This window comes from Lonchura striata, chromosome 24 (genome assembly GCF_050655825.1).
Source record: "Lonchura striata isolate lonStrDom1 chromosome 24, ASM5065582v1, whole genome shotgun sequence".
In the NCBI taxonomy this organism is placed as follows: domain Eukaryota; kingdom Metazoa; phylum Chordata; class Aves; order Passeriformes; family Estrildidae; genus Lonchura; species Lonchura striata.
The window spans coordinates 9674420-9698797 of NC_140726.1; the positions used below are offsets into that span (position 1 = coordinate 9674420).

At 53.3% G+C, this 24378-nt stretch overlaps 1 protein-coding gene across 10 annotated transcripts in view; it reads left to right on the forward strand.

The window, feature by feature from the left end:
* Window positions 1–24378, forward strand: part of ZBTB16 (zinc finger and BTB domain containing 16) — a 56667-nt gene that overhangs the window by 13645 nt on the left and 18644 nt on the right. For 9 of the 10 annotated variants that reach the window (XM_077788049.2, XM_077788050.2, XM_085560317.1 and 6 more), the window contains 2 exons: window positions 13715–13812; window positions 21811–21897. In XM_077788049.2, coding sequence (XP_077644175.1) covers window positions 13715–13812; window positions 21811–21897 — 185 coding nt within the window. Of the gene's footprint in view, window positions 1–13714; window positions 13813–17145; window positions 18457–21810; window positions 21898–24378 lie in introns of those variants that run through there. The other variant, XM_085560319.1, reaches the window with a different exon arrangement.

Consider the following 24378-nt stretch of genomic DNA (forward strand, 5'->3'; position numbering starts at 1 on the left):
GTGAAAAGCATCATGACTGTCTGGGCACAGAGATGGGGCTGTCCCTGCACTGCTGCCTGTCCCAGGCGAGCTCTTGAGTGGCCAGGCAGTCCCAAAAGGATGTGCAGAGCAATCTGGATGCAGCCCCAGCTGCTGACACTTGCAGCACAGCACTGAGCTGCCCACGGGGAGGACCAGCTGGGGAGCAGGAATGTTGTTGAGCATAATTTTCACCCAACATATTATTGTTCTTGCAAGAGCAGATTTGAAATCTATTTAACTTTTCAGTGCCCTGTACCCCTTTAAACGTTTCCAGTGTGTTCTCACTGATGGGTTACCTTTTCTTTCCCCTTGGGCTATAATTAGTGTCCTTTACACAGAATTGCCTTAGAATTGGATTTGAAGAAGATAAGAATCAAATTACCAGTATTTATCTTGTAAATTCCAAAAGTTCTACTGAGAGGTACTATACAAGAAGGATTTTTAAAATATCGTGCCCTGAAAACATCAACCTCCCGTGGATCCCAGGATTCTCCTGGGGGTCACATCTGCAAAGAACCTTGGGATGCAGGACAGGGCAAGGGGGGAGACAGGATGGTTCTGTCCCCATTAAAACCCTGGTGGGTTGGGGGACAGCTTGCTGGCAAAACACCTCCCCAGGCAGGTGAAGGTGCTGAGTCAGGGCAGGCATCCCCCCTCCCCGGGGGTGACTGGATGCAGGGTGGGAGCATTATCTCAGGCTGGGCTGAGGTTTTGGCTGTCACATCTGGTCCTAGCTAGGCTGGAGAGGAGGAGCCTTTGAAATGCCAGCCCTCTCCCGGTTTTCCAGGCTCCCACCTGGGGTCCCTCCCAACTGTGACAGGCAGTTCTGAGATGGTGAGGCAAGTTGAGCATCAGAAGTGCATGGAGGTAATTTTGGTGGGCTCTGTTTGGACAGTTGAGCATCTGAATTTAAATGAAGGAGATGGAGAGCCTGGGCAGCTACAATTATATTTTCATAGTATAAGCAGTTGTAGAAGAAGATTAATGGCATCTGTGTAAACACTCCATCAAAGCAGCAAGGGGTTGGGGTTTTTTTAATAGTTAGAAAATACTAAGGATGGCTGGAGACAGGAGAGACCGCAGTTCCCTTCTGCTCACACCTTCCACCTCCCCGTCCATCCCACAGTAAATATTCCAGCCAGCCTCAGCCCCACTCTCCCTTCTGGCAGTAAATTACATATTAAAGTAGCCTGGTAACTGAGCACTGGTTGCTGCGCGATAAGCTCTGGGAAATCGATATGTTTGCCATGTGCCTGCTTGTTTATGACACCTGCCTGCCGAGCAGTTGAGCAATGCTCCACGGGCCGGGCTGCTCACGGGAGGGGCTGCAGCAGAACCGAAGGATTTTTTGCTTCCCGAGCGAGATATTGCCCAGAGCTGCCTGGCAGCATCCTGTCAGGGGGTAAAATAACAGCAGCGATGATCTCTGGTGATGCAGAGCACGGGGAGGCAGGTAGGATCAGAGTGTGGTCACAGCTTCATCCATTTTTGGGGCTTCTCCCGGCCTCTCCAAAGGTTTCTGCTCTGCCTCCACTTGCCACCTCCACGGGCAGGTGTGGGAGCGGGGCCCAGGCGTTTGAGCACTCGCTTTGTGCACCCGGCGCAGGGAGGCAGCTGCCCACACACGGTGCTGTGCGGGTGGGATTGGCATCTTCAGAGCACTGTGCCACGAGCCACGAGCCACGAGGCAGGAACCAGAGTGACGCAGAGGAGCCGTGGGCTGCATCCCAGTGCTCGGTGTGTGCCCCAGCCCCTCGGGCTGCGAGCAGCCAGCCCAGCTCAGCTCACGAACAGGGAAAACTCTTCCCCTGGAGGTCTCAGCCCAAGAGTTTGGGTGCTTTGCCTGTGCAAGGGTGGGTGCCTTCTCACATCCCCCATGCACCAGTGGGGCTTTGGGGTGGGAGCGGACATTTTTTTCTGAAATCCCAACTCAGCAAGCTGCAGTAATTGACCTTTTGACCCAGATATGAAGCTGGAAGGTAAAAGATACAGCTTGCAAGTTTTTTATAAAACTGTTGACCTCTCACAAGATTTACTTAGAGATAATAGTAATTATCAACAGCTTATGGTGGATCCAGTCGATGGTGAACATTACCTCCTGCCTAAAACTGAAGGTCGGTGTTTTACTGCAGCGGAGATAAGTGCCACGGGTGTTCGCACTGCCATCAGCCTGTAAAACTTCCCTGTACAGAGGAAACCCCTGAATGGAGCCTGTGTGGTTCCTGGGGGAAAATGGACTCGTGGGATGGGTCAGTGCAGTGCCCAGGGGTGGGGTTTGGGGATGTGAATGCTTCAGGGCAGAGCAAACAGCCTCCCTGGCGCTGTGCTGGCACCCCAGGACACTGGCTCCCTTGGGATACCCAGATCAGGAGAGTGGGCAAGGAGAGGCAGCACCCTGCTCCAAAGAGACACGTCCTCTTCCCTGCTTCTGATTGTGTGCTTTCACTTTTTATGTACAAAAGATTGTCCATTTAATTAACTTGAGGATGCAATTTCAAAACCACTAATGCTTTACACATGACAGCTTTTAAAACACAAGTAGTGTTCCAGTACTGCGCCACACTCCCTCTGCTTCTTCTGGGTTGTTTTGGAGACAGACATTCCCTTGCAGCAGACTCTGATTCTTGATCAGGATTTGAACTGGTTTGGGGTGTGTGATCCTGGCTTTGCCTTGTCAGTGTGTCTGGGTGTCAGGAGCCCTCCAAAAGCAACAGCAGTGATTCCCTCCATGTCCTTGTCTTTCCCTGGGTATCACCTGTTAATCTCCAGCCAGCTGTACCGTGAGCTGTAGCATCTTTTCTCTGGCACTGGTGCACAGGCTTAATTTCTGTTCCTTAAGCCTTGGGTTTATCTTTTTTACCTTTTTTTTGGTAGAGCTGGTTTCTAATGGATGTGCATCTTCAGCCTTTCCAGGTTCCTGAGTTTTTGCCAGGCATCTTTAAGTTGTCCAGAATGGATAAGGTCGGGAGGGGTGCTACAGATGCTGCAAAGGCTGGCCAAGTGGGTGCAGCATGGTCAGTGCAGGCAGCTTATCCAAAATCTGCCCACCCTTGCTGGTGTGAGAGCCCAGGGCACCCTCTCTGCATCCCCCACCCAGCACACAGACGGACTGCTCTCACTTCCCTTGCTATCAAGGGGAGTTGCAGGTGGCTCTGGGGAAACCCCTGATTTTCCCTCCCACGTGCCTTTTCCCCAGCCTGGCACAGGGAAACTGGGTGGGAACCTGGAGGCAAGTCACTGCATTAGTTGTTAAAAACTTGCATGCACCATCCCCCCCCCCTTTTTTTTCCTCCCTTTTTTTTTTGTAGCTTAGAAACCTCTCTTTGTGGCAGAAGGCTGGGAGGGTTTGAATGCCACATCCCGGCGTAGGAGGCTGACTGGGACCATACGGCTTTATCATTCATTAATTCCTGTGCTCATTCATCCCCCTATTTAAACTTCTCTGTAAAGACGGGAGCTACAGATGGTCTTTTGGTACCCGCTTTAGCCGTCAGCCCTCAGCCCCGACAAAGGGGTACAGAGGGAGCAGCAGAGTGTACAAAATATTTCCAACCATTAGAAATCGAGGTCTCATTCAGTGGCAGCTCCTGTTTTGAAAGTGAATTTATGCATTTATGTCTGAGCCAGAGCATGGCCAGAAGTGGGGCTGCACTGAGGGACATCATCAGCCACTTTTGCCTGTGATAATTTGGTGCCAGGTCACTGTTTCCAGTCTTATTTAGGAATTTGTAACCGTTACGGCATCAACATCACACTGTGGGTGTGGGAAGCAATGACCAGAGAGTGCCTGGCAGGGATGCTGTGCCTCAGGTATCCCAGGGCAGCTTGTCCGGCATGGAGGTTTGTCCTTGCTGTTTTTTGGCACAACGGCCACCACGTTCCCAGCACGCTGAGGTTTTCCATATGGTGACAGTGGCATGCTGAGCTGGGGATGCACTGGGGCTGCCGTGCTGGGAGTGACACCCGTGGCACCACTGCCTGCCCATGCCCCAGTTCCACGCGTGTTTCAAATCCCACAGGGGGTGCTCAGGGCTCCCACTGTCCCTGTGTGTTGCCCTCAGGAAAGGTTTGCAGGAAGCCACTAGGGCTGTGGTGATGCCAGCATGCAAGGGGGTGGCGTTGCATGCCTTGACAGAGGAGAATTGCCAATGTTGTGGAGATTGGAGCTGCTGGGGCACACAGGGGATATTTCCTTAACAAACAGACTGGCTGGCTGCTGCCAAGGGGGCTCCAGACCTGACCCTGGGCACAGCATTCACTGGCGTGAGCCATCCTTTCTTCAGGAAAGTCAGGACCAAAAGTTTTCTCATGGAAAAACCAAATTCTGCGATCTCGTTTTTGCACATGCTGTGCTTAAATATTAACACCAATTGAGCAAATTGCCTTTTAACTGCCTTTATTTGCTTTCATTAACGGTATAATTTAAAAGCTCCCGAATTTGCATGGAACCTGTTGTGCATGTTGGGGAGGGGGGTGAGGCTGCTCATAAATGAATTAATCGTGAGCAAGCCTCCTTGGGGAGGTCCCACGGTGCCAGGATGGCTCAGCAACGCCCGGCTCCGGGACGCCGCGTACTTTTGGCCAGGGCCAGGGGGAGTGGAGCGTGTTGTCAGTGCTGGCGTCCCGCTCGGAGCTTGGCTCGCCAGGAAGGTATTTATTTATTTTTCAGCAAAACATGTTGTACACTGAGCAAAACTAATTATGGAGAGCTGAGGCAGCGTCTTCCTGTTGGTGCACCGGCGCTGGAAGCGGTGCAGGAGGGTGAAGCTGCAGGGGAAAGGTGCCGTGCCGTGCCCCTGCAGCGTCTGCCCACACAGCTCTGCCAAGAGGTGCCAGCTCCAGCGTGGTCCCAGCCAGCGGCCGCCCGCTCCTGGCGATGCTCGTGTGCCTGGGGAGCACAGCTGGCTCGGGCACGGTGGATGTGACACAGTCCCCCGTGCTCACCGTGCAGCGCTGACAGCTCCGCTCGGGCTGTGCCAGCTCCTTTGATACTTCCCATTTCTATAGTCTCCCAAAAACACGTGTTTTCCAAGGGGGATTTTGCAGTTGGATGGGCAGCAGTGGCCCCAGTCCCTGAGCTGCCAAGGTGCTTCCCTGGCTGCCACCTCCTCTTCCTGGGCACTTGGGGCTCCCCAAAACCTTGCTTTGACAAGGTGCATAATGTTCATTTCCCAACTTGTAATTGGAAATAATTAGTTCTTCGTCCTCCCTGGGAACTCCCGAGGAGGCATCGCAGACAGGGGACGGGAGGAGAACCAGTCCAGGGCTGGGAGCAGCATCTGGGGAATCCATGTGGAGCATTTCCAGGCTGTCCGAGGGCATCTCTCCTGGCGGAGAAGGGCTGTGTAACAGCCCAGCGTTACAGTTTCATTAATCAAAGACACTTTCACTGCCCCTGTACAGCAACGGGGCTGCAGCGCCTGTCCCTCGCTGACAGCTCCCTAATTCATCTTCTCAGGGAAGGGGGATGTGCTGCTGCTCCCCACTCGCACTGCCCCTGCTGAGGCCCTCGCCTGTTCTCCCTCCCAAACTTTTGAAGCCAACCAGCATGAGGAATACTTTGGGAGACTCTCTGTAAGTCAGTGAGCACAGGGCAGACTGTGTTCAGAGCAAAGGCAAGACCTGTGGCTACGCTCCTGCAGGCTTGGGGTTCTCCCATCCCCTCTCCAAGGGAGGTGTCTCTGCCCATCCCCAAAATACAGGTGTAAAACCCCAGTGTGTGCCACACAGTCACATCCCAGGAGCCCAAACCAGCCCTCCAGAAAGGCAGGCGACAATGCCTAGATCCAGGCGGAGGCAGGTTGGAATTGGGCATCCTTAATTCCAGCTACAAAAACACAATGTTTTGGAGTTGCTAATAATAAGAAAGTGTTTTCATCAAAGCTTTATTCGTCTGTGTGGTGACATCTGGAGAGCCAAGATAGATATTTTCCCTAAGACTGTATTTCCAATCCATGAGCTCTTCCCTGGCTGTTAATTAATCCTTTGTAGTTTAGTGACTGATGAAATCATGACTCTATGAAATTTTAATCCTTGCGCTGTATAGGCACAGCCGACATTATCAGAGGACCCCAGGTGTGTGCTTGAAATTAGTTTGTTGAATCTCTTGCATATTTGATTACCTTATAAAACTCCTCAGGATCTAGGCTGCTGATGGGAGCAGCAGCGTTTCCTGTGGTTTGTGCCCATTCCTGGCTGAAGTTCCCAGGTGTGTGAGCCGGGACAGAAACCAGGGAGACACCAGGGAGGGGGCATCAGCACCATCAACATCTCCACAGGGAGGTGAGGGGTGGGGAGCACGTCTGCCTCATGGAACAGAGCAGCCAAGGTGTGGACTGGTTCCATTTGGCACCTTGGGGCTGCTCCTACTCCCTGAAGAGGAGCTCAGTGCAGGGAGGCAGCTCCTGGGCCCATCGCAGCTCATCCCTGCAGCAGCTCTAGGGGACCACCCTGTTCCTGATCCATGTCCAGCCTTAGACCTGTGGTCAGGTCATCAAAGAGAGTGGAAATTAAAACAAAATTCCCCCTGCCCTAAAATTCTCCCCCTCATTTAAGTCTCTGTGCTCCAGCACCCCAGTAGCATATCCACTTTTCCCTGTCTCCCTGCTTTTGGCTCTATGGGGACTTCTGCCATTTCCTTGAGGCTTCAGGAGCTACAAGCTCCCCCCTCCCTGAGGGGCAGCAGGATGATGCTGCCTGGACCATCCCAGGACTGTTGTCTCTGGAAAGCATCCCATGCATCATACTAAATGCTTTTCTTGTGCCACAGAATCCCAAAATGGTTTGAGTTGGCAGGACCCTTAAAGCTCATCCAGCTCCAGCCCCCTGTCATGGACAGGGACATCTTCCACTAGCGCAGGCTGCTCAGAGCCAGGTGTCCCAACCACCCTGAAGGTCGGCAGGAGGGAGTGGCCGAGTCCAGCACTTTGCTGGTGCTCCAATGGCACACGTGCTGCTACGGAAACCAGATGATGAATATATTTTTAAACTTGGAATCTGTGAACCGCTTATTATTTCTGAATTAGGAATCAAAACATCTGCATAATCACGCCGCTGCTGCGGCAGATGTACTCGGCGGAAGGTCACTTTGCTGTTTCGCGGCCATCTCCGGGATGCCGAAGCAGCAGCTCCGCTGCTCCCCGGTGCTCTGGCACCCGTGCCACGCCAGCCCGGTGTGATGCCCGGTGCGATGCCCGGCGCAGCCCAGGCCGAGGCTGCCCGGCTCCTCTCGCAGTGCTCAGCACGGCACTGAAGAGTGGGGATGATGGGTTTGGATTAGCGCCGTTGTTCCGTGCATCGCCACGCGTTTACCCCTCGGTGCTCAGTGCTCCAGCCCCTCTGGGACAGTGTGCAATCATGGAACTGCTTCATCAGCGTCCAGGTGGTGCAGCAGAGATGCAGGGCTGATCCCTGGGCTGGCAGAAGCTGCTGACACCCGGTACCATCACTCAGTGGACTTCCAGTAACTTGGGCATGGGCTGCATTCTGAATCCCCTTTTGAAAGCTGCAGATCCACCCACCTCTGGCCCTGTGGCAGCATCTGTGCCCCCATGGTCCTGCTGCAATAGATGAGGAAACTTCCCACTGCCAGCTGCATCCAAGGGCTGCAGCTGATGGTTTCCCATCCGTGCTTGTCCCACCTCTTGCAAGACCGTGGACCCTCTTGCCTAGGGGTCTGGGACACACAAAGGGAATGTTCGCATGGATAAAGCTCTCTCCTGGGGAATTCCATTCAGAAACGCATATTGAACACGGATCTGAAACCAGGGCTTTGGAATACGTTAAAAAGTATGCTGCCCTTTTTGCTGTGGGCAGTTTGTCTTGTCTTTTCCCAACCCCTGGAGCTGGAAGCATCGTTCCAGTGGGATGCTGGGAGCAGCGGATGGGAGATGCTTGGCCCAGGCCAGCAGCAAATTTTGACAGTCGCTGCCCTTTGGCAGCATTTGTTCACGTTTGTTGTGGACAGGCTCTTAAAAAAGGTTGGAATTGTATGTTTAGTGTTTATGGCCTGGTTCTTATCAGGTAAGGCAGGACAGCAGAATCCTTTCCTTGGCTTGTTTCAAAGGGGAAATGTTGGCATCATGTGGAATGATGTCACACCACTGCCTCTGGTTTGAACTCATAAATTAGCTCATGGTAAGTATAAATATTGTACAGGCAGGGAATTTCAGTGCTCTCTATTGATAGCTACACCCTCCCCTGGTTGGTTGTTTGGGGTTTTTTATATTAAACCATTCAGAAATAGTAAAATCTTTATTTCCAGCTCCTGTAAGATTTATTTGTTTGTTTGTTTATATTTAGCAGCAGTGGTGGTTTGAGGGCAGGTTTTTGGTTGGGTTTTTTTTTCCTTCTTTTTAATTTATTAAAGTGAAAGGAAGGTCTCAGCTCCCTTCCCCCTTTGCCGTGCCCTTAATAGCTCTCCCTGCTATTTTAATCTGCCAGGCTGGGAGCTGAGGGCAGAGCGGTGACTGCAGGAGCCGAGCCACCAGGACCATGGTCCCATCCGGTGTCAGTCACCAAGTGTTGTAAACAGCCACATCAGGGGAAAAATCCCCTCTTGGCAGCTCAGGTGTGATGCTGGTGTCGGAGGATGGAGAGTGTGGGGTTTGCAGCCACTTGGTGTCCACTGACCTTGGCTTCCTGCTCTGTCCCCACTGGAAACGAGATGTGGCACCACTGCCTTGATCTTGATAAAATAGATCAGGGATGAATCAATTTTGTGTCGATTTTCCTGGGCAAGGAAGACACCGGTGGAAATGGGTGCTGGGGAGGATTTTTGGGGAAAGCAAAGTGGTGCTGGTCCTCTTTTGGCTGCCCAGTGTTCGGTGCCTCACGCCTGCCCTGGTGGGGCTGTGCTGGCTGCCCCTCTGGCAGGGCACCACCGTGATGGCCCAGTGTAAATAAAATCAGAAGGCTCCCATAAAACTCTGTTATTGCTGCGACACAAAGTTAGAACCGCTGGAGGTTTGTGCTCCCTGGCACTCGTGTGCAGCAATGAATATTTTATAGGAAAGGAAATACTTAGTGTCTGAATCTTTTTATAGCTCTGACACTCCCATGGGGGTGAGCTGCCCCTCGCACCCACACCCTTTGCCAGCACTCACAGGGCTGAGCCCCTGCAGCCTCCCCTGGCCACACAGCATCCTCTGGTCCCACTGGCCACAGCATCTGCTAGCCCCACACCCCGCAGGACCCCCTGTCCCATGGCTTGGCTTTCTTGGAGATGCAGGGGAGCAAACCTGGGAAATGCAGCAGGATGGATGGGGGAGATCAGTGGGTTGATGATCTTGACCTGATACATGGGCATTGAGAGCTGCAGCAAAACCTCTGGGAAGTCCCAGGTGCAGATTTCTGTCGGTGCAGGACTCTGACACCGCACTCACACACGTTTTCGCCTGGCTTTGGACCTGTCAGGACTCTGCTGTTTTGCTTGTATCATGCAGCTTCCTGATTCCCCCACTGTGTTTCGTGTCCAAAACATGGATCAGTGGATCAGGCAGGATCCATGGGCAGGGAGCCCCTGCAGCCTGGATCTCCCATGCCAGGCTGTGTTCCAGCCACACGCTGCTCCAGGCTTTGTCTTGGGGCTCGCTGCTCCAGCAGGAACCGAGTGAAGCTCAGCTGTGCCGGTGCCTTTCCTCGGCAGCGAGGGGTTCCTGCCTTCCCTCGGTAGCCAGCCACCCTGCCAAGCTGTGCCCTGGCCCGGAGATGACAAAGTGCCCTTTAGTTAATTGCAGAACGGATCGCCTGGAGTTAAAAGTTCTGATTTATATGACTATGGCTCTAACTGCTCAATAACATGGGCCCGTAATCTACTTTCATTTCAAACAGAAGGGTGATTTATGGGGCAGCATGCCGCTTTAGCTCAGAAATGAGGTGTTCAACATATGCTCTGTTGACATAAATTTGGAATTTATCGCTCCTGTCAAAACTGCCTGTTGGACAAAGGTGCGCATTAAGGCAATAAATGGCTTGGAATAGTTTTCTGTCAAATTTCCTAACCATTGTATTCACTCTGTTTGAGGGGAAAAAATACACACTTAAAAGTAATCAAATGGCCAAGAGCCATGTGTCTTTTTCAGCGTGGAGGGAGGGAGGGGAGGGGTCTCCCCTGCTTCCCAAAAGGGGTGGTGGGGAGGGGCTGGGATACAGGAGTTCCTCAAGTAAAGACAGCAGAAGGCTGTTTTAGGCAGGGTTGTAAGCAGGCAGGGCAGAGATTTGCTTTTGGTGGCAGTGGGACTCTCGCAGTGGTCTTTAGGTACCAGGACTGCCCCCATACCCACACCCCAGTGTGCTCCACCAAACTCGTGCACCCTGAGGTGCTCTGCCAAGCCCCTGCATCCCCAAGCAGTGCTCATCGGCGTTTGCCACCGAGCCCGGCCTTTTCACACAAAGCACCCTGTGGGGAAAACTCATAATTTTTACACCACGCAGTCTCGCTGGAGTCGCCGTGCCTTTGAAGTGCTTTTTGTGGGGCATTTACAGGCCTTTTTAATTACCGGCAGCTTGCGAGGGGCCAGCCTCTCGCCCGGCTTTTGTTTGCTGGTGCTGGGCGGGGAGGGGGTCTCGCTGGGCTTGCATTCCGCCTGGAAAGCCCCTTGCCAAAGCCCTGTGCTGGGGCTCGCTCGGGAAGGTTGGATCCAAGCCTGGGATGCTGTGCCATGGGCATCCTTGTTGCCTTGGGCATCCTCATCGTCCTGGGCCACCCTCTGTGCCAGAGCATCCTCGAGTGATATCTCATGACCTGGAGGCTTTGGCCGACTTTGTTTCCGTGTGCTTCGAGTGGGACATTGTGTAGGAATTAGAGGAAAACCTTCTTTTCACAAAAAAGGTACTTTTCCCACTTGTCTCTGCTCTCCATCCCATGGGCACCTTCTTGGCTGATGTGCTTGTAGGGAACTTGCAGGAGAAAGGAGAACAGTTTCAGCCTCATATCAGAATAATTAAACATGGTTTATCTTTTGGCAAAGTGTTTGGGCAGCACTGGCATGTATTTTAACACCCTTCACTCCCCACCCCCTCTTTCTGGAGGCACAACTTCAGAAGCACATATTGATCTTTCCCTCAGATCTTAACAGCCCGAGCAGCCGTAATACCTTGCTTACATCTGCCAGGTTTTTGTGCAGTTTTGCAACATCTCCTTAATCCGGCGAGCAGAAATAGAACGTTTCAATCATATTTCGCTACCGGGAAATGGAGCAGATAAAGCGCTTTAAGACCTTGTTGAAAGGGACCGTGCAAGATGGCGAGTGATAAGAACGTCCTAGAAGCAGGCGCCCAGCGGAAAACTTTTGTTGCTGCTGAAATTTGTTGATAGAGATATTGCAACTAAATTACTCTTTGAGCACCCCTGTGCCCCATTGAAACAATGCAGAGAGGATGTGATCTGGGCATCGTAGTGCCCTGGGCAGTGGCGGGTGGATTTCCACGGCCCTGTGACGCCAGTGGGGTTGGGGGTCTCCTCGTTACCTTATTTCCCCACTCTGTGCTGGGAAGATGGGAGAAAAGGTTGTGCTAGCCATAGGTTTGGGAGATGCAGAGGAAGGAAACTTGTCTTTCTGTTTCTCTGTTTCTTGAGACTCGCTTAAAAAAACGCAAACCTCCATGTTTTACTTGAACTAATTAACCAGTTAGACTGTAATTCAGGGAAAAGGTGTTCTGGCCTCAGAAGGGGCAGTGTGGACCCAGAGCGTGACGTGGGTCTTCCTAACAAAGTGTTTTTAGCCCGGCATTAAGTGCAGGAGCAAGCACAGCCAGGCCGGGGAGTGTGACAGGCATGTCCCAAATTAAAAATGCAAAATGAGAAGGTTGTCACTTATTGAGCTGCTTGTTGGCAGCAGAGCCCTGTCAGGAGGCTGGTGTTTTATTTATTTTTGCAAGGCGGATAAATCCTTTGGATTGTAAACCTTCTTGGCCTGAATTCGTGCATGACTCCTAATCCTCTGCTATGACACAGTGAATTCAGGACAAGCCTGATTAATAATTACATTATACAGCAAAGTTGAGAGCTGAAACCAGCTCCTGCTCCTTCCCTCTCCCTTCTGCTCTGCAGCATTCACTCACTACTGAACATCAGGGGCTCTTCTCCTGCTCTGACTTTTCCCATGCTGCTATTCAGTATCCTGCAAGGTGGGATGTGGGGCTGGCAGCCAGGGAACAAGCCCCTGAGCCCCATAGGGCAGGGGTGGTTTGGGGCTCTGGGCTCTCTGCAGCCGTGAGGGGTGATCCTGCTTGAAGTAGGAGCAGCTGCTTTGGCCAGTAAAAGTTACACCTCAGGGGAAGTACAGCAGGAGCTCACAGGCACATGGTCTTCACAAGCCTGCACAGCTGGGGCTGAGCCCTCCCGTGAGAGGGTCCACATCCAGCCCTGGACAGGACCATTCCTGTTTTGTCTTTGGCAACAAGGCAATAGAAATGCTCTCGTCCTGCTGCGGCACGATGATAAATGGTGGCTGCGATCAGAGGTCAGCACACAGCTATGGGCTGTGTTACTCCTCAGCACACACAAATACTTCTCTGTTTACAGCATCCGATGTTGAAACTTTGCACGTGCTGCTGTCCTGAGTCCTCCCCAGCCGCAGGTCTGAGCAGCTCATGGTGACTGAGAGCTGGTGGGCAGCAGCCCATGCATTTGGGGCTCGGGGGCACTGATCAGTGTGGCTGTCCAGCACAGAGCCAGCTTTGCAAAGAGTGTTTGTAGTGATGAAATGAAGCACATGTTCTGGGCGTTGTGCCCCTCTGTGCACACTCAGTAGCAGAGGCTGTTCTGGGGACCGAGCCTCGGGGTGCTCCCCAGTGAGTGGTGGGGGCTGAGCAATGGTTGGTCTCAAAATGGGGGGGAAATGGGTCTGGGGGGCTGCCAGGGGCAGCAGCGGTGTCTTGGGAAGGAGATGGGGTTAGGTTGGGTTGTTGGTATTTTCAGACTTGGACAGTGTCCTTTAATGCTGCCCTCCTTTAAAGGTCATTCCACTTGGTCCAGAACTTGGATACCCAAAGGTGGAGCATCAATGTCCAAGGAATGGGCAATAATGCAGAGTCTGGCCACTGTGCTGAGCCTGGCAGCCGTGGCTGTGATCAGTGCCTGTGGTCAATGCCCTGGGCAGGAAAGCCCCTCCTGGTACCAGGATGTGGGGGTGCTCAGCCCCGGCACGCTGTGGGTGGGAGGTGCAGTCGGACGTTGTGCAATGCCCGGGCTCGGTGTGTACCTGGGGCTGCCAGGAAACGGTGAGTGGCATGTTTCCTGTTTGTGAGCTGGTGGTTGTGTTTGTTGCTTGTGATTTGTGTCATGCTGAATTTGGATGGAAATTGGGATTCAGTTCGAAATGCACACAAACAACCTCTTAAAGTGGTCGGGGTTTTTTTTGGAGTACAGTGCCTTTTTCAAAAGCACTCAGAACATGGGGAAGGAGTTTGCCAACACAGATTTTGCCTTAACTCCAGACTTCAGGTTTTTCAAGTTTATTAAAAGACTCCAATGACAGCAGCAATGGCAAACTGATGGGGAGGGGAGAGGGTTGTCTCCTCACTCCTGGGGAGTCACACGGGACCCCCCATCCGTGCCCTCCCTGCAGCGCTTCTCAAGCCAGCGCTGGCTTTGGGCAGCGTGGGCTGCAGGGAGCACCAGGCAGTTTCTCGGTGCTGTTTTGGGTCACCTCCCCCATCTCAGGACTCACCCCTCTTTGTTCTCCCCTAGGAAGCTGCACAGTGGGATGAAGACGTACGGATGTGAGCTGTGCGGGAAGCGGTTCCTGGACAGCTTGCGGCTGCGAATGCACTTACTGGCTCACTCAGGTGGGTTGGGAGGGGGTGCTGGGCTGGGGATGGGGGATTGCTCTGTCTGTCCACCCCGGGCTGCTGTGGCTGCCCAGATCACACGTCTCCTCTGCAGCAGACACGTGCGGAGCCGGCTGCGCCCTTCCCTGGGCAGCACATTGCAAACTTGTTCTCCAGTGCCCAGTAATTTGATTTATTTAAATTTTCTTTTTTGGAGTTTGTTTGCAGTTCCTTAATTGTGGAAATATTTTCCAGGCTAAGCAGCTTGGAATAACAATCTCTACATGCCACGCAGCTCCTCATGGTCAGCCCTGCTTGTAGCGTGAGCATTGTTTCCACCTCGGGCCCCCACCGCAGGTTCGTTAGCAAAACTGCAGAATTAGGCATTCTCTGACTAATGAATCCAAGTAGCAGGTTCACAGGCTGCAGGGCCTTTAATTAAATAGATAGGGGAGGGCTGGAGTGCTGCACTGGAGGGAAGACTTGTGCTCTGCAAGTCCATGTCAGCTGATGTTCCCCTTGGGGGTGCAGTCCTGGCACATCTGGGGGTCTGATGTGGGGAACTGGGGACAGCCAGGGGACCCCTGGACCCCAATGCAGTGGGGAATTCTTGTCCTCCTGCTCCGAGGACAGATCTCTGGGGGGTGGCAGGTACTGTAGCCACTGATCTACTTGCACGTAGCTTGGCAGGGAAGCTGTATTCAATTTTAAATGCTGTTATACACTTTTATCTATTTTTTACCTGTTTTCATTTTTTTTTCCCACTTCCTCTTTTTCCTGGAGTAGGGGGGTGCTTAGTCTGGCCAGTCGCTGCTTTGTGATTTTTGGTCAATAGACCCAGCCCTGACCCCATTCCCATCCCACCGTTTTTTGGCCAGGCACCAGCTCCTCGGGGTGCCTGCAGACAGCAGCAGGTTGCTGCGGGAGGCCCCTGGGATGCTGTTCCCCTGAGTGCAGGAGTAAAGGATGCTGGTCCCCCCCAGGCCTGGGGCTAAGGACGCTGCTCCCCCAGCACTGGCACGCACGGCTCGTGTTTGTTATGGTCTCGCTGGCTCACAGCCTGTCCTGGCAGGCAGCCAGCTTTGTGGGTACAGTATGTACAGTGAACGCCGAGCCAAGCTTGTCATCACACAGGATTAATTTTTTTTTTTTTCTTTTTTTGTAAATCCGGCGAGGACCGGGGGGGCGGGGAGAGCTGTGCCTCGAGCTCGCAAACAGCCGCTGTGAATTCCAGCGCTGTTATTTATTAAAGCAGGAGACCTTTGCACCTCTTCCCTCGCCTCCCCCCACCACCAGCCCTGGACACACTGAGGTTATGCTGGAGCGGTGGTGCAGGGCTTGTTTTCAGCTCTGAAAGTGGCTTTGCCTCCACACCAGTGGACCATGTGTTTAACTGGGAGTTCGCAGTGGGATGGCTTGTGCCCCCCGGCACCCTTCTCCAGCCCCAGTGCCAAAGGGCTTAAGGGGGTTCACATCTGCAGCTTCCCCATCCAGGTGTTGATGGAAAAAGTAAAAGTTCCTATGAGGACCTGGTTGGGGACCAGCCCTGGGGGGCTGTGGTGCTCTGTGGCAGGCTGGGCTGAGCACACAGTGCTGTTGTGCCACAGCCTTGCAGGTGCAGGGTAAATACTTGGCCCCGTGTTGACTCTCAGTATAAAGTGTAAATGTAAAGCCTTTAATGCCATGCAAAGTCTTTCCCTACCTGCTGCCTGTGCTGCTGGCAGACAAGCTCTCAGAGATCTCTAAGGCTGACATGGAGAGTTGCCCTTCTCCCAGAAAAGCAAATTGTCAGGGAAGGCAAGGTGGGAGACCCAGCTTGTTGGTTCTGTGGCACAGAGCACCACTGGTTTGACCAGGGAGGCTGATCCCAGAACTGCTTCTCCCTCAGCTGCATCCTCACCAGAGCTGTTGTTCAGTGGGTGCTCATTCTCAGCCCAGGATGCTGGTTACTCAGCACCTGCTGTGAGCTGAGTTTATTCCTCAGGACAGGAAGGAAAGGGGGTTTCTGTCTGCCCCTGGTTTCTTTGCCTCTCCATCCAGCAGAAATGGCTGCTGTGGAGATGGCTGGGCTGGCAACAGTGGGAATAGCCGACAGTGTGCAGGGGTGCTCACGGGCAGCATGGGGAACGTACAGGGAGCAGCCCTGTAGACCCCTGCCCTGTTGGTTCACAGCTTCCCTCGCCACCCAAATACGCTCCATCATCAGGAGAGGCAGAAGGAACCCCAGGTCCCACTGGGTGATGGACAAGCTGCCCAGGGAGCCGGGGTTACCATGGGAGTGGGGCTGGCAGAAGGGACAGACAGAAGGGACAGACAGAAGGGAACGGCACATCCCACCCTTGCCTCGCTGTGCCCAGTGCAGGAAGAGGGGGCTCAGCCCGGGCCACGCAGCTGCACCGTGTCGGCGGCGGGCGGGATGTGCGGGGCTGAGCGCGGCCCAGCCCCGGTCCCGGTCCTGGTCCCGGTCCCGGCCCCGGTCCCGGTCCCGGTCCCGGCCCCGGTCCCACGGCGGCTCCCGGAGCCCCCCCGCCCCGGCTGGCCGGCGTCCCGCGCCCGGGCCCGGGTGATGTCAGCGGCCTGCCGGCAGGTCTGGATGTTCTGCCAGCGTTCCCGCGTTTATGATCATCCGCAGATGTGCATCCAAGAACACACTGTACCCACAGCAGAAATTAATGCAGGCTTGACTGCCGGCCAAGCCGCGCACACGGGGGAGAGGAAGAAAGAAAACAAAAACTGTTTAATGCTGTTTATAAATTATACACTGGCTGATGAAAAATACATTTCTCTTAGCCCCCACCCCTCCCCTCCCCATCCTCTCTGCCTCAAGAGCCTGAACTGAGACCAGAAAATTATGGTTTGCTTTTTAGCTCCTGTTTTGGCCGGGTTCCTGGACCTGGCCGCTGGGTTGAAGCCAGCTTCTTGCTTCTCCCCGCCCTCACCTGATGAAATATGTTTATTTTTCACCCACCATCTCTCACTGCTCCCTTGGTTTGGCCGCCCCTTGTTATTGACATTATTGACATTATTGATGCTATTGATGTTGTTGAAGGCGGGGTGCAGAGCGGGGTGCCGGGACCCCTCGCACACGCCCAACACATCCGATGTCCATCCATCCATCTTGTTCCCTCACAATGTCCGTGGCCATCACTGCCCACCTGCTTTCTGCTGGAGGGGGAAACTTCCCAAACTTGCCCCAGGGTTGTGGGGCTGGAGACCCCCCTCGCTGGGGCTGGGAGGCAAATGGGGCAGGAGCCCCCCATCGCTGCCCACCCCTCCCCACACACTCGCCAGCCATTTACGCAGCTTTTGTGTTGTTTTTAATACCGCTAATGTTTATCATTTGCCCAACAGGCTTGACAGATTTTGTTTCCTGTCGAGCGGCGGCGGTGGCGAAGCCCCCCCGGTTGCCAAGGAGCCGCCTCCCCGCACCGTCACGGGCTGATTTGGTATTCCGCGCGGCGCCCCGCCGCATTTCTGTATGCAAGACAAAGTGTTTTGATGGAGGACGATTGCAGGAGTGTCTGGAGGCTGTTTGGAGTTTTATGGGCTGTGCAGTACGCGCCGTGCTCGCTCGCCGTGCGGGGCTGCCAGGGATGGGGTCTGTAATTTTTTCCCTGTGGAGAGGATGCTGCTGGAAAGAGTGGCACTGGCAGGGGCAGCAGGAAAGGGGGCTGTGTAAAAACCTGCCAGTTTGGGATCCCAAGTCAATGATTAAAATCGATAATTTAAATTCTTTTTTTAAATGAAAATACTCCCTGCTCCACCAGTCCCTGTGTGGTGCAGGAGTTGGTGGCGGTCCCTGGCCAAGGCTGGGTGACCTCCACCTCACCCACCCCCAAGCCCCTGCTCCATCACTCCAGATGCTTTCCCAAGGCTCTCCAGGGCAGCCCGTGAGATGCTGCCACAGCATCCTCCTCAGACAAGTTTCCAGCACTCCAGCTCAAGGTCCCTCCTCACTCTGCAATGCCCACACCTCACTTTTTCTGATGTTAGTTATTACCTTTCCGTGGCACTTCGGGAAGCAGGAGCTGAGGCTGACTTTCCAAGCCTGCTCTACAGCTCTTTTTTAAGCCCTTCTTGGGTTTCTCTACAGTATTTTTTTAGCTCAGAGATTTTCACGACTTGTCTCTTCCACTTGGGTGAAACAGGGGAGAAGGGAAATAATAATAACGATAATAATAATAATAATAATGGCAATAATAAAAATCCGAAAGCGGCTTGATGTGGGCAAAAGAAGAAAACAAGAGAATGGGATAGAGAACAGGCTAAATTTAAAATTGTAATTGGCTGACTTCCACAGGCTTGCGGGTGTTTTAATGACTCATAATAACTTCATTTAAAACCAGCTGAGCAGAAAATAGATTGGAGAGGAGCCTCAGGCCATTATGGATTTGTTTTTTTTTTTTGACAAGCTCTGTTTTCGGCAGCCAGGAAGGCACTCGCAGAGGGCTCGGCTGCTGCGCTCCCCGAGTTGGTGGTCTGCCCAGCAGAGATTGTATAGAAACCGGGCTGGCTCTTCTCATTTTTTCCCTTTTTTTTTCACTGATTAAAAATAGATGCCTTGAGGTATTATTTTAGCATCACTGTGGTTTGGTGCTTTTTTCTTTGCACTTTTGATGTGGTAAACGGAACATAAATAAAATTGTTTTTGAAATTACTGAATTAATTAGGTAGTAAAGCAACGACAGTGCATAAATTTTCTTGCCAATTTTTTTTTAATCCATATTTCCCCCCTCACATCTCCATCTTCTCACCAATTGCAGCCTGTTAATAATATACAATCCCAAATTTTTATTAATCACTTCTGCTGAGGGAGGGGATGTCGCATTCTGCTGATGGGGCCATTGTGCCAAAACAGCAGCGGGGAAGGCTGGATCCTCCCCCACCACTCTCCTCACCAATTTCCCATCTTCCTCCTCCCTTAGCCATCTTCCTCCTCCTCCGGAGGATGCTGGCAGTCCCTCTTTTTCCTTTATTCCTTCTCTTTTCCTGAGCTAGAGTTCCGTGTGCCTCTTCCATGGCCCCACGGAAGTTTCTCCTCCCCAATAAAGTAATTAAATGATGGGCATTGGGAGGGACTGTTGGTGGCTGAAACAAGATGAGCTCTGCCATCCATCCCACCGAGCTGAGCCCAGCTGGCTGGGAGGGAGCTGCAGCCCCTGCCTGGGTGGTGATCCGTGGGGCATCCCGCTCCCGAGAGCTGCTGCGCCGCCCGGCAGCCTGTTCCCTCACATTTCTGGGCGGGGGGAAACTAAATAATACAATCACAGAACCATTAAGGTTCAGAAAGACCTCCAAGATCATGAAGCCCAACCTGAGTTCTGCCCCTCCTTGTGGCTTTGGTGGCACTGGGGGCCTGGGCAGCTCTAACCTTGCTTGGGGGGCGCATGGGGCGGCAGTGACTGTGCAGGATGGAGCGAGCAGCAGCTCCTCACCCGTTTGCACCAGCGACCTTTATTAGGCAGGGGCTGTAAATTTGCCTGTGCAGATATAAATGTACGGCAGGGGGGCTGGTGCCAGCAGCAAGGCTCGCGCCGAAACACGGCCGATACTTGGCAGCACGCGGCGTCCTGTCCCATCCCATCGATAAGATCATCTGGAGATATCTATACGTTGTAGGCGATACGAGGTGCTGGCTAAATATACCCTGCCCAAACCTGTGCGTGCGTTCAGAGGGGCTGATGGTTTCTGTTTAAGGCAGGGAGAAAGGCAAGGGGGGCGAAGAAGAGAGCCCTGCCATGAGCTCTGCTTTCCAACGTGTCCTGCTCCCTTTCATAACAAACAGCAAGCCGTGGTGGTTTTTTTCTGAGCCCTGTTATAATAAGCTCAGATGTTGGATGACATTTTCCCAGTGACTCACATAGTAAAATTAACCTTGAACTATTTACATATTCAATCGCCGCCCTCCTCCTCCTCCCCCTCCCCGCCGGCGTGTGTACATTACAGGAATTCTGGCTCCGTATCAGTTTTTTGTTTTGCTGATGAGAAAAGGAAAAAAAATAAAAGGAAAAAAAAAAAAGAGAGAAAAAAAAAACAACCAACAACAAAAAAAAACCAACCTCCCCCCGCCTGGAGTACACATCTACTTGAGGGAAAGAACACGCAGTCCTGGCCTTTGGAAATTGGCAGGCGGCGTGCTGTTCCCGCGCTGATAAGAGGTACTGTAAATAAAACTGTACGGCAGCGCCTGCTGTAAATGCCCCGCGTCTGTACTCATTGTTCTGACAGCTCCGGCTTTTTTTGGGTCCGCTGTTTTGGTACACACTGTGCTTCCTTATGTAAGCCAGTGCGCCCGGCTCCTCCCTGCGCTCGCCCTGTTTATTTTCGCCTCGGCAGGAATTTTTCCTCCCCCTCGCCGCCCCCCAGCCAGATGCCGGCCGCCTTTGCCTCGCCGGGCTGTGCCCTGCGCCCCTCTGGCCGCGGCCCGCGGGGCACCGGCACGTTCCCCCCACTAATCCCACGGGGAACCGGGGATGTGAAAGCAAGCCCCGTGCTCGTCGGGCCGCGCTCCGCCTGAGCCTCGGAGCGCCCCCGAGCAGCGAGCGCGCAGGAGCGCCGGTGCGAGCGCAAGGGGCAGCGCCCGGCCCCGGGACCTGTTGCTGCCGCAGTTGTTGCATCCTCGCGGATCGTGGGCTGCCGGATCCCCGCGGGTCGCCGTGGCTGCGGCGGGGCCGGCGGAGCTTGGAGTGGCGATGGAGAGCCATCGCCTTGGCAACTGCGGGCTCGCGTCCCCGCCGAGCGCAGCGCGGCCGCGCTGCTGCCCCATCGATCCGGCCCCTCGCTGCTGCCCATCCCGGCACCTTCGCTCCTCTCGCTGCTGTGCCTGGAGAGGGCACCTCGGCAGCACCCGCATCCCAGTGCCCCGCATCCCTGATGGCGTGCCGGGCGCTCCCCTGGCAGTGGCAGGGGTGAGGGAGCCACCCCGGGGCACCCCAAAGTTTGGGTGTGTTTGCCCCTTTGGAGCCAACAATGGCCCAGGTGCACTCGGGTTGTTTTGAATGCAAACTTGACATCGCAGCGAGGGCGGCGGGGAACAACATATGCACAGTAAACAGGCAGACTGTCATATTGATTAACAGATGAGACCTCTATTATCGATCAGCTCTTGGCGAGAAAATTTATCACTTTTAATTTCACCGCTGCCAAATATTTCTGCCTGCGAGCCAGCCGTTACTGAGACAATTTAAAGGCAAAGGAATTCTCTTTTCAATGCATCTTGTGATACCTCTCTCCCTGTTGCCTTTTCTACCCACCTTTCCCCAGATCCCACCCTGACTGTGGGATGGAGGGCTCGGTGGGGTTGGAAGGAGAGGGGAGATGCAGAATGATCCCCTGAAAATGGACAGCACAGCATTCTGCAAAACAGTGCCCCCACCTTGAATGCTGCTCTGTAACATTCAGCTCCTCACAATAGATGAATCAAACCTTGAAATAGGGCCGTGGCTTTGTCCTGCAATGCTGTTGGATATGGTGTGTCATTAATCTGGTTTAATCTAGAAGTTACTTATCTGCTGCTGGGCGTCCTGGGTTTTTCCTCACCCAAATCAGTGGCACATTGATAGTAGTTTTCTAAAAATTGCCCCAAATCCCACATCTCTTTCCAATAGTCAGAGATGCCTCTGAGCTTCTTGCTCAGTTGTCGCATTCCAGCCACATCCCTCATCAGGTGCATCTTTGGGTACCAGCAGCACCAGCCACGATGGGAAGGGACAGAAAACCAATTGCAATTGGATAAGTTGCAGTACTAATTAAATGCATTGATATGTAACGATTTAAAAAAATAATATTAATCTTTTCCTGGCAAGCAGCTCTGTATTTTGCTGTGATGTGCAAGGAACAGGAGCACAGGGTTGAATGAGGTGATGCTTTTGCTGGCTGCACAGGGGACATTAAACACGAAACCTCTCCATGGCGCTGCTCTTGGAGTGTTAATGGCAGCAGCAGTGTCCAGGTGCACGCTCAGATGTGCGTCCTTCTGTCCCTGGAATAACCCTCCTCTCCCTTTTCTCTCCCCAGCGGGTGCCAAAGCCCTGGTCTGCGATCAGTGCGGTGCCCAGTTCTCGAAGGAGGATGCCCTGGAGACGCACCGGCAGACGCACACCGGTATGTGGCCCTCCCCTTCCACCCTTCAGTTAGGTGCAGGTTTTAACATTTGGGCTGCCTTTGTCACCCTTTGCCCAACAGAGAGCTAGACCTCTTGCAGTTCCTGCCTCTGTGCTGCCCAGGCAGCCCCAGTTGCTCTTAAACTAAAGCACAGATTAAGGCATCAGTGGGTGCAGTGCAGTTACACCACTGCTCAGCATCAACATGGTAAACAGTGGCAGAACAAATGCGAGGTCGTTTGTCCCCTTTGTAAGCAAAGTTTGTCCCTGTCCAAACACCTCCCAGAAGTTATTTTCTGCCATGTTTCTGCCCTGGCACTTCCCAGCCCTTCAGTGATGCCACCATCAGGAACACAAGGATCTCTTCAGCCTCTTGCAAAAGCTGCCGTGCCTGGGAAAGGTTTGCCAGGGGGAATTCACAGCTGGGCAGACCCAGGTGGAGCCCTTCACCCTCCAAATCTAGACTGGAACAGGACAGAGCGCCTGCTCCTCCTGTGCTGTATCAGGAGCGGTTTAACTGAGCGCAGGTTCATCTTTCAGTGCTGAAAGCCCTGATATAAATGCCACTGGCAGTGAGTTTGTGCTCAGGGCTGGCACAGAGGACGCGCCCGACTTCACGCTGGGGGTGTGAGCATGGATGCAAAATGCTGTGTCACCAGGCAGGAATGGCTCCAGCTGTCACCTGGTCACGGAGCTTTTACCAGTCCATAAATCTTAGAGTACTTGCCCTCCCTGTCCATAACCACACAGCTGGAGGCTGGGTTTTGCCATTCCAGCCCTGTTTGGTCCCTCTGTGCTGCAGGCTGAGGAGAAGGGCTGTGAAGGGGCTGCCAGCACAAGGAGGGACTGGCTGCACAGGGCTGAGCAGCCCAGGCCCAGGCAGGGGGTTCAGAGTGATCAAGCAAATTGCAGCTAGTTCCCCCTTTCCTTCTATTTCCCAGACCCGTTGAGCATCCTGGGGTGACAAATGGGAGCCCAGCCATGGAGTTCGATGATGCCTGCACCCCAAACCATCCTGCAGATGCAGAGCAGTCTGACATTCCTGTAGGGATAAACCCCATTTTTCTGGTGAATCCTTGGGTCTGGACTGTGCCAAAGCTCAAAGGGCAATGGGCAACCAGAGCAGGGGGACATGGTGACCCAAGGGGAGCTTGTTATCACTGCCTCCAGCTGTAAATATGGCAGAGAGGGGATGAGAGGCCAGGGCAGCCAAAATAAATCATTTCCTCTCCTCTGCTGGCGTGGAAAGCATCCCTCTCCTGCCTGGCTATAATTAACCCCCTTCCCAAATAATAGCATCTTCCAGAACGAGTTTGTTTTGGACATCATTCCTTTGCCCTTAGCTGCAGGTTGGCTGGCAAAAGACCTTCCAACTTTCCAGATGAAAGAAATGCATAACCCTTTTTGGTAGAGAGGCAGGTAGAGGCCTTCAGGGATGGCATCAAAAGCTGATCAGGGTGTCTGGTACAGGCTGACCAAATCCACCCACATTATTCAAAAACAGTGGTCAGGGGAGATGTGGGACCTCTCCACAAGAGTCACTGCTTCCCCACATGACCTAGAGCTGTGGAGCTTTGTGCAGAAGATGAAGGGTTCTCAGGGTTTTCTTTCAGCACATGTGGCTGTTTCTCAGGTGGACTCTCAGCACTCAGAAACCCCTTAATGTTATTTCTTTTCCCCACTGCCCTCCCTGCTGCTTTGAATGATGGTAACACAAAGCCAGGCTCTTGTACATGTGCTGCTCATCTCCACAGCAGAAAACTAACACCCCACTTCCTGAGGCAAGGCAAAAAACAAGAATAAATACAAACAAATAGTTCCTGCTTGTAAGCACAGCACTGTCAGTGCTGTGTGCAGCCCCACAGACACGGGGCCAAGACGCCCTCTCCGGGTGTGCACTGTCCTTGGCTCCCGTCCCACTGCAATAGGAAAAGCAGCAACTGTTTTGGCTTATCTTCCAGGAGCACAAGCTTGGTGCCGGGGAGGAGAGCATGGAAAATTCCTTACCCTTCTCCTCAAACTTAGAGGAAGAAACAGAATGCATTGAGATGGCAGCCTGAGCAGCCCCAGGCAGCACCGCTGGGAGCGGGATGCGCACACGAGCGCTGTTCGTGCTAACGGGTTTGGGCTCGTGCCGACGTTTATAAATATCAGAGGTGACTCGTCTCGAGTTTCCTCCCGAGTGCCAAGGCAGTTAGCGCACGGCAGCCGGTGTCAGGCAGCGGGACAGCGCAGATTTACTCCTGACCCAGTTTCACGTGGGCATGAGCAACACCCACTATTGAGCGTGTTTGCTTCAGCAAGTAGTTGGCTTTCTGGTTTGTGGGGTTGGCGTGCCCCCGGCCGCACCACCAAGGATGGAGCAGGACCCTTCACTCTCCCGTGCCCACATCCCTGGGCGTATTCCCTTCCTACATCCCATACTCGCATCCCTCATATCCCTCGGATCCTCTGCCCTGAGACACCAGTAGCAGAAAAGAAT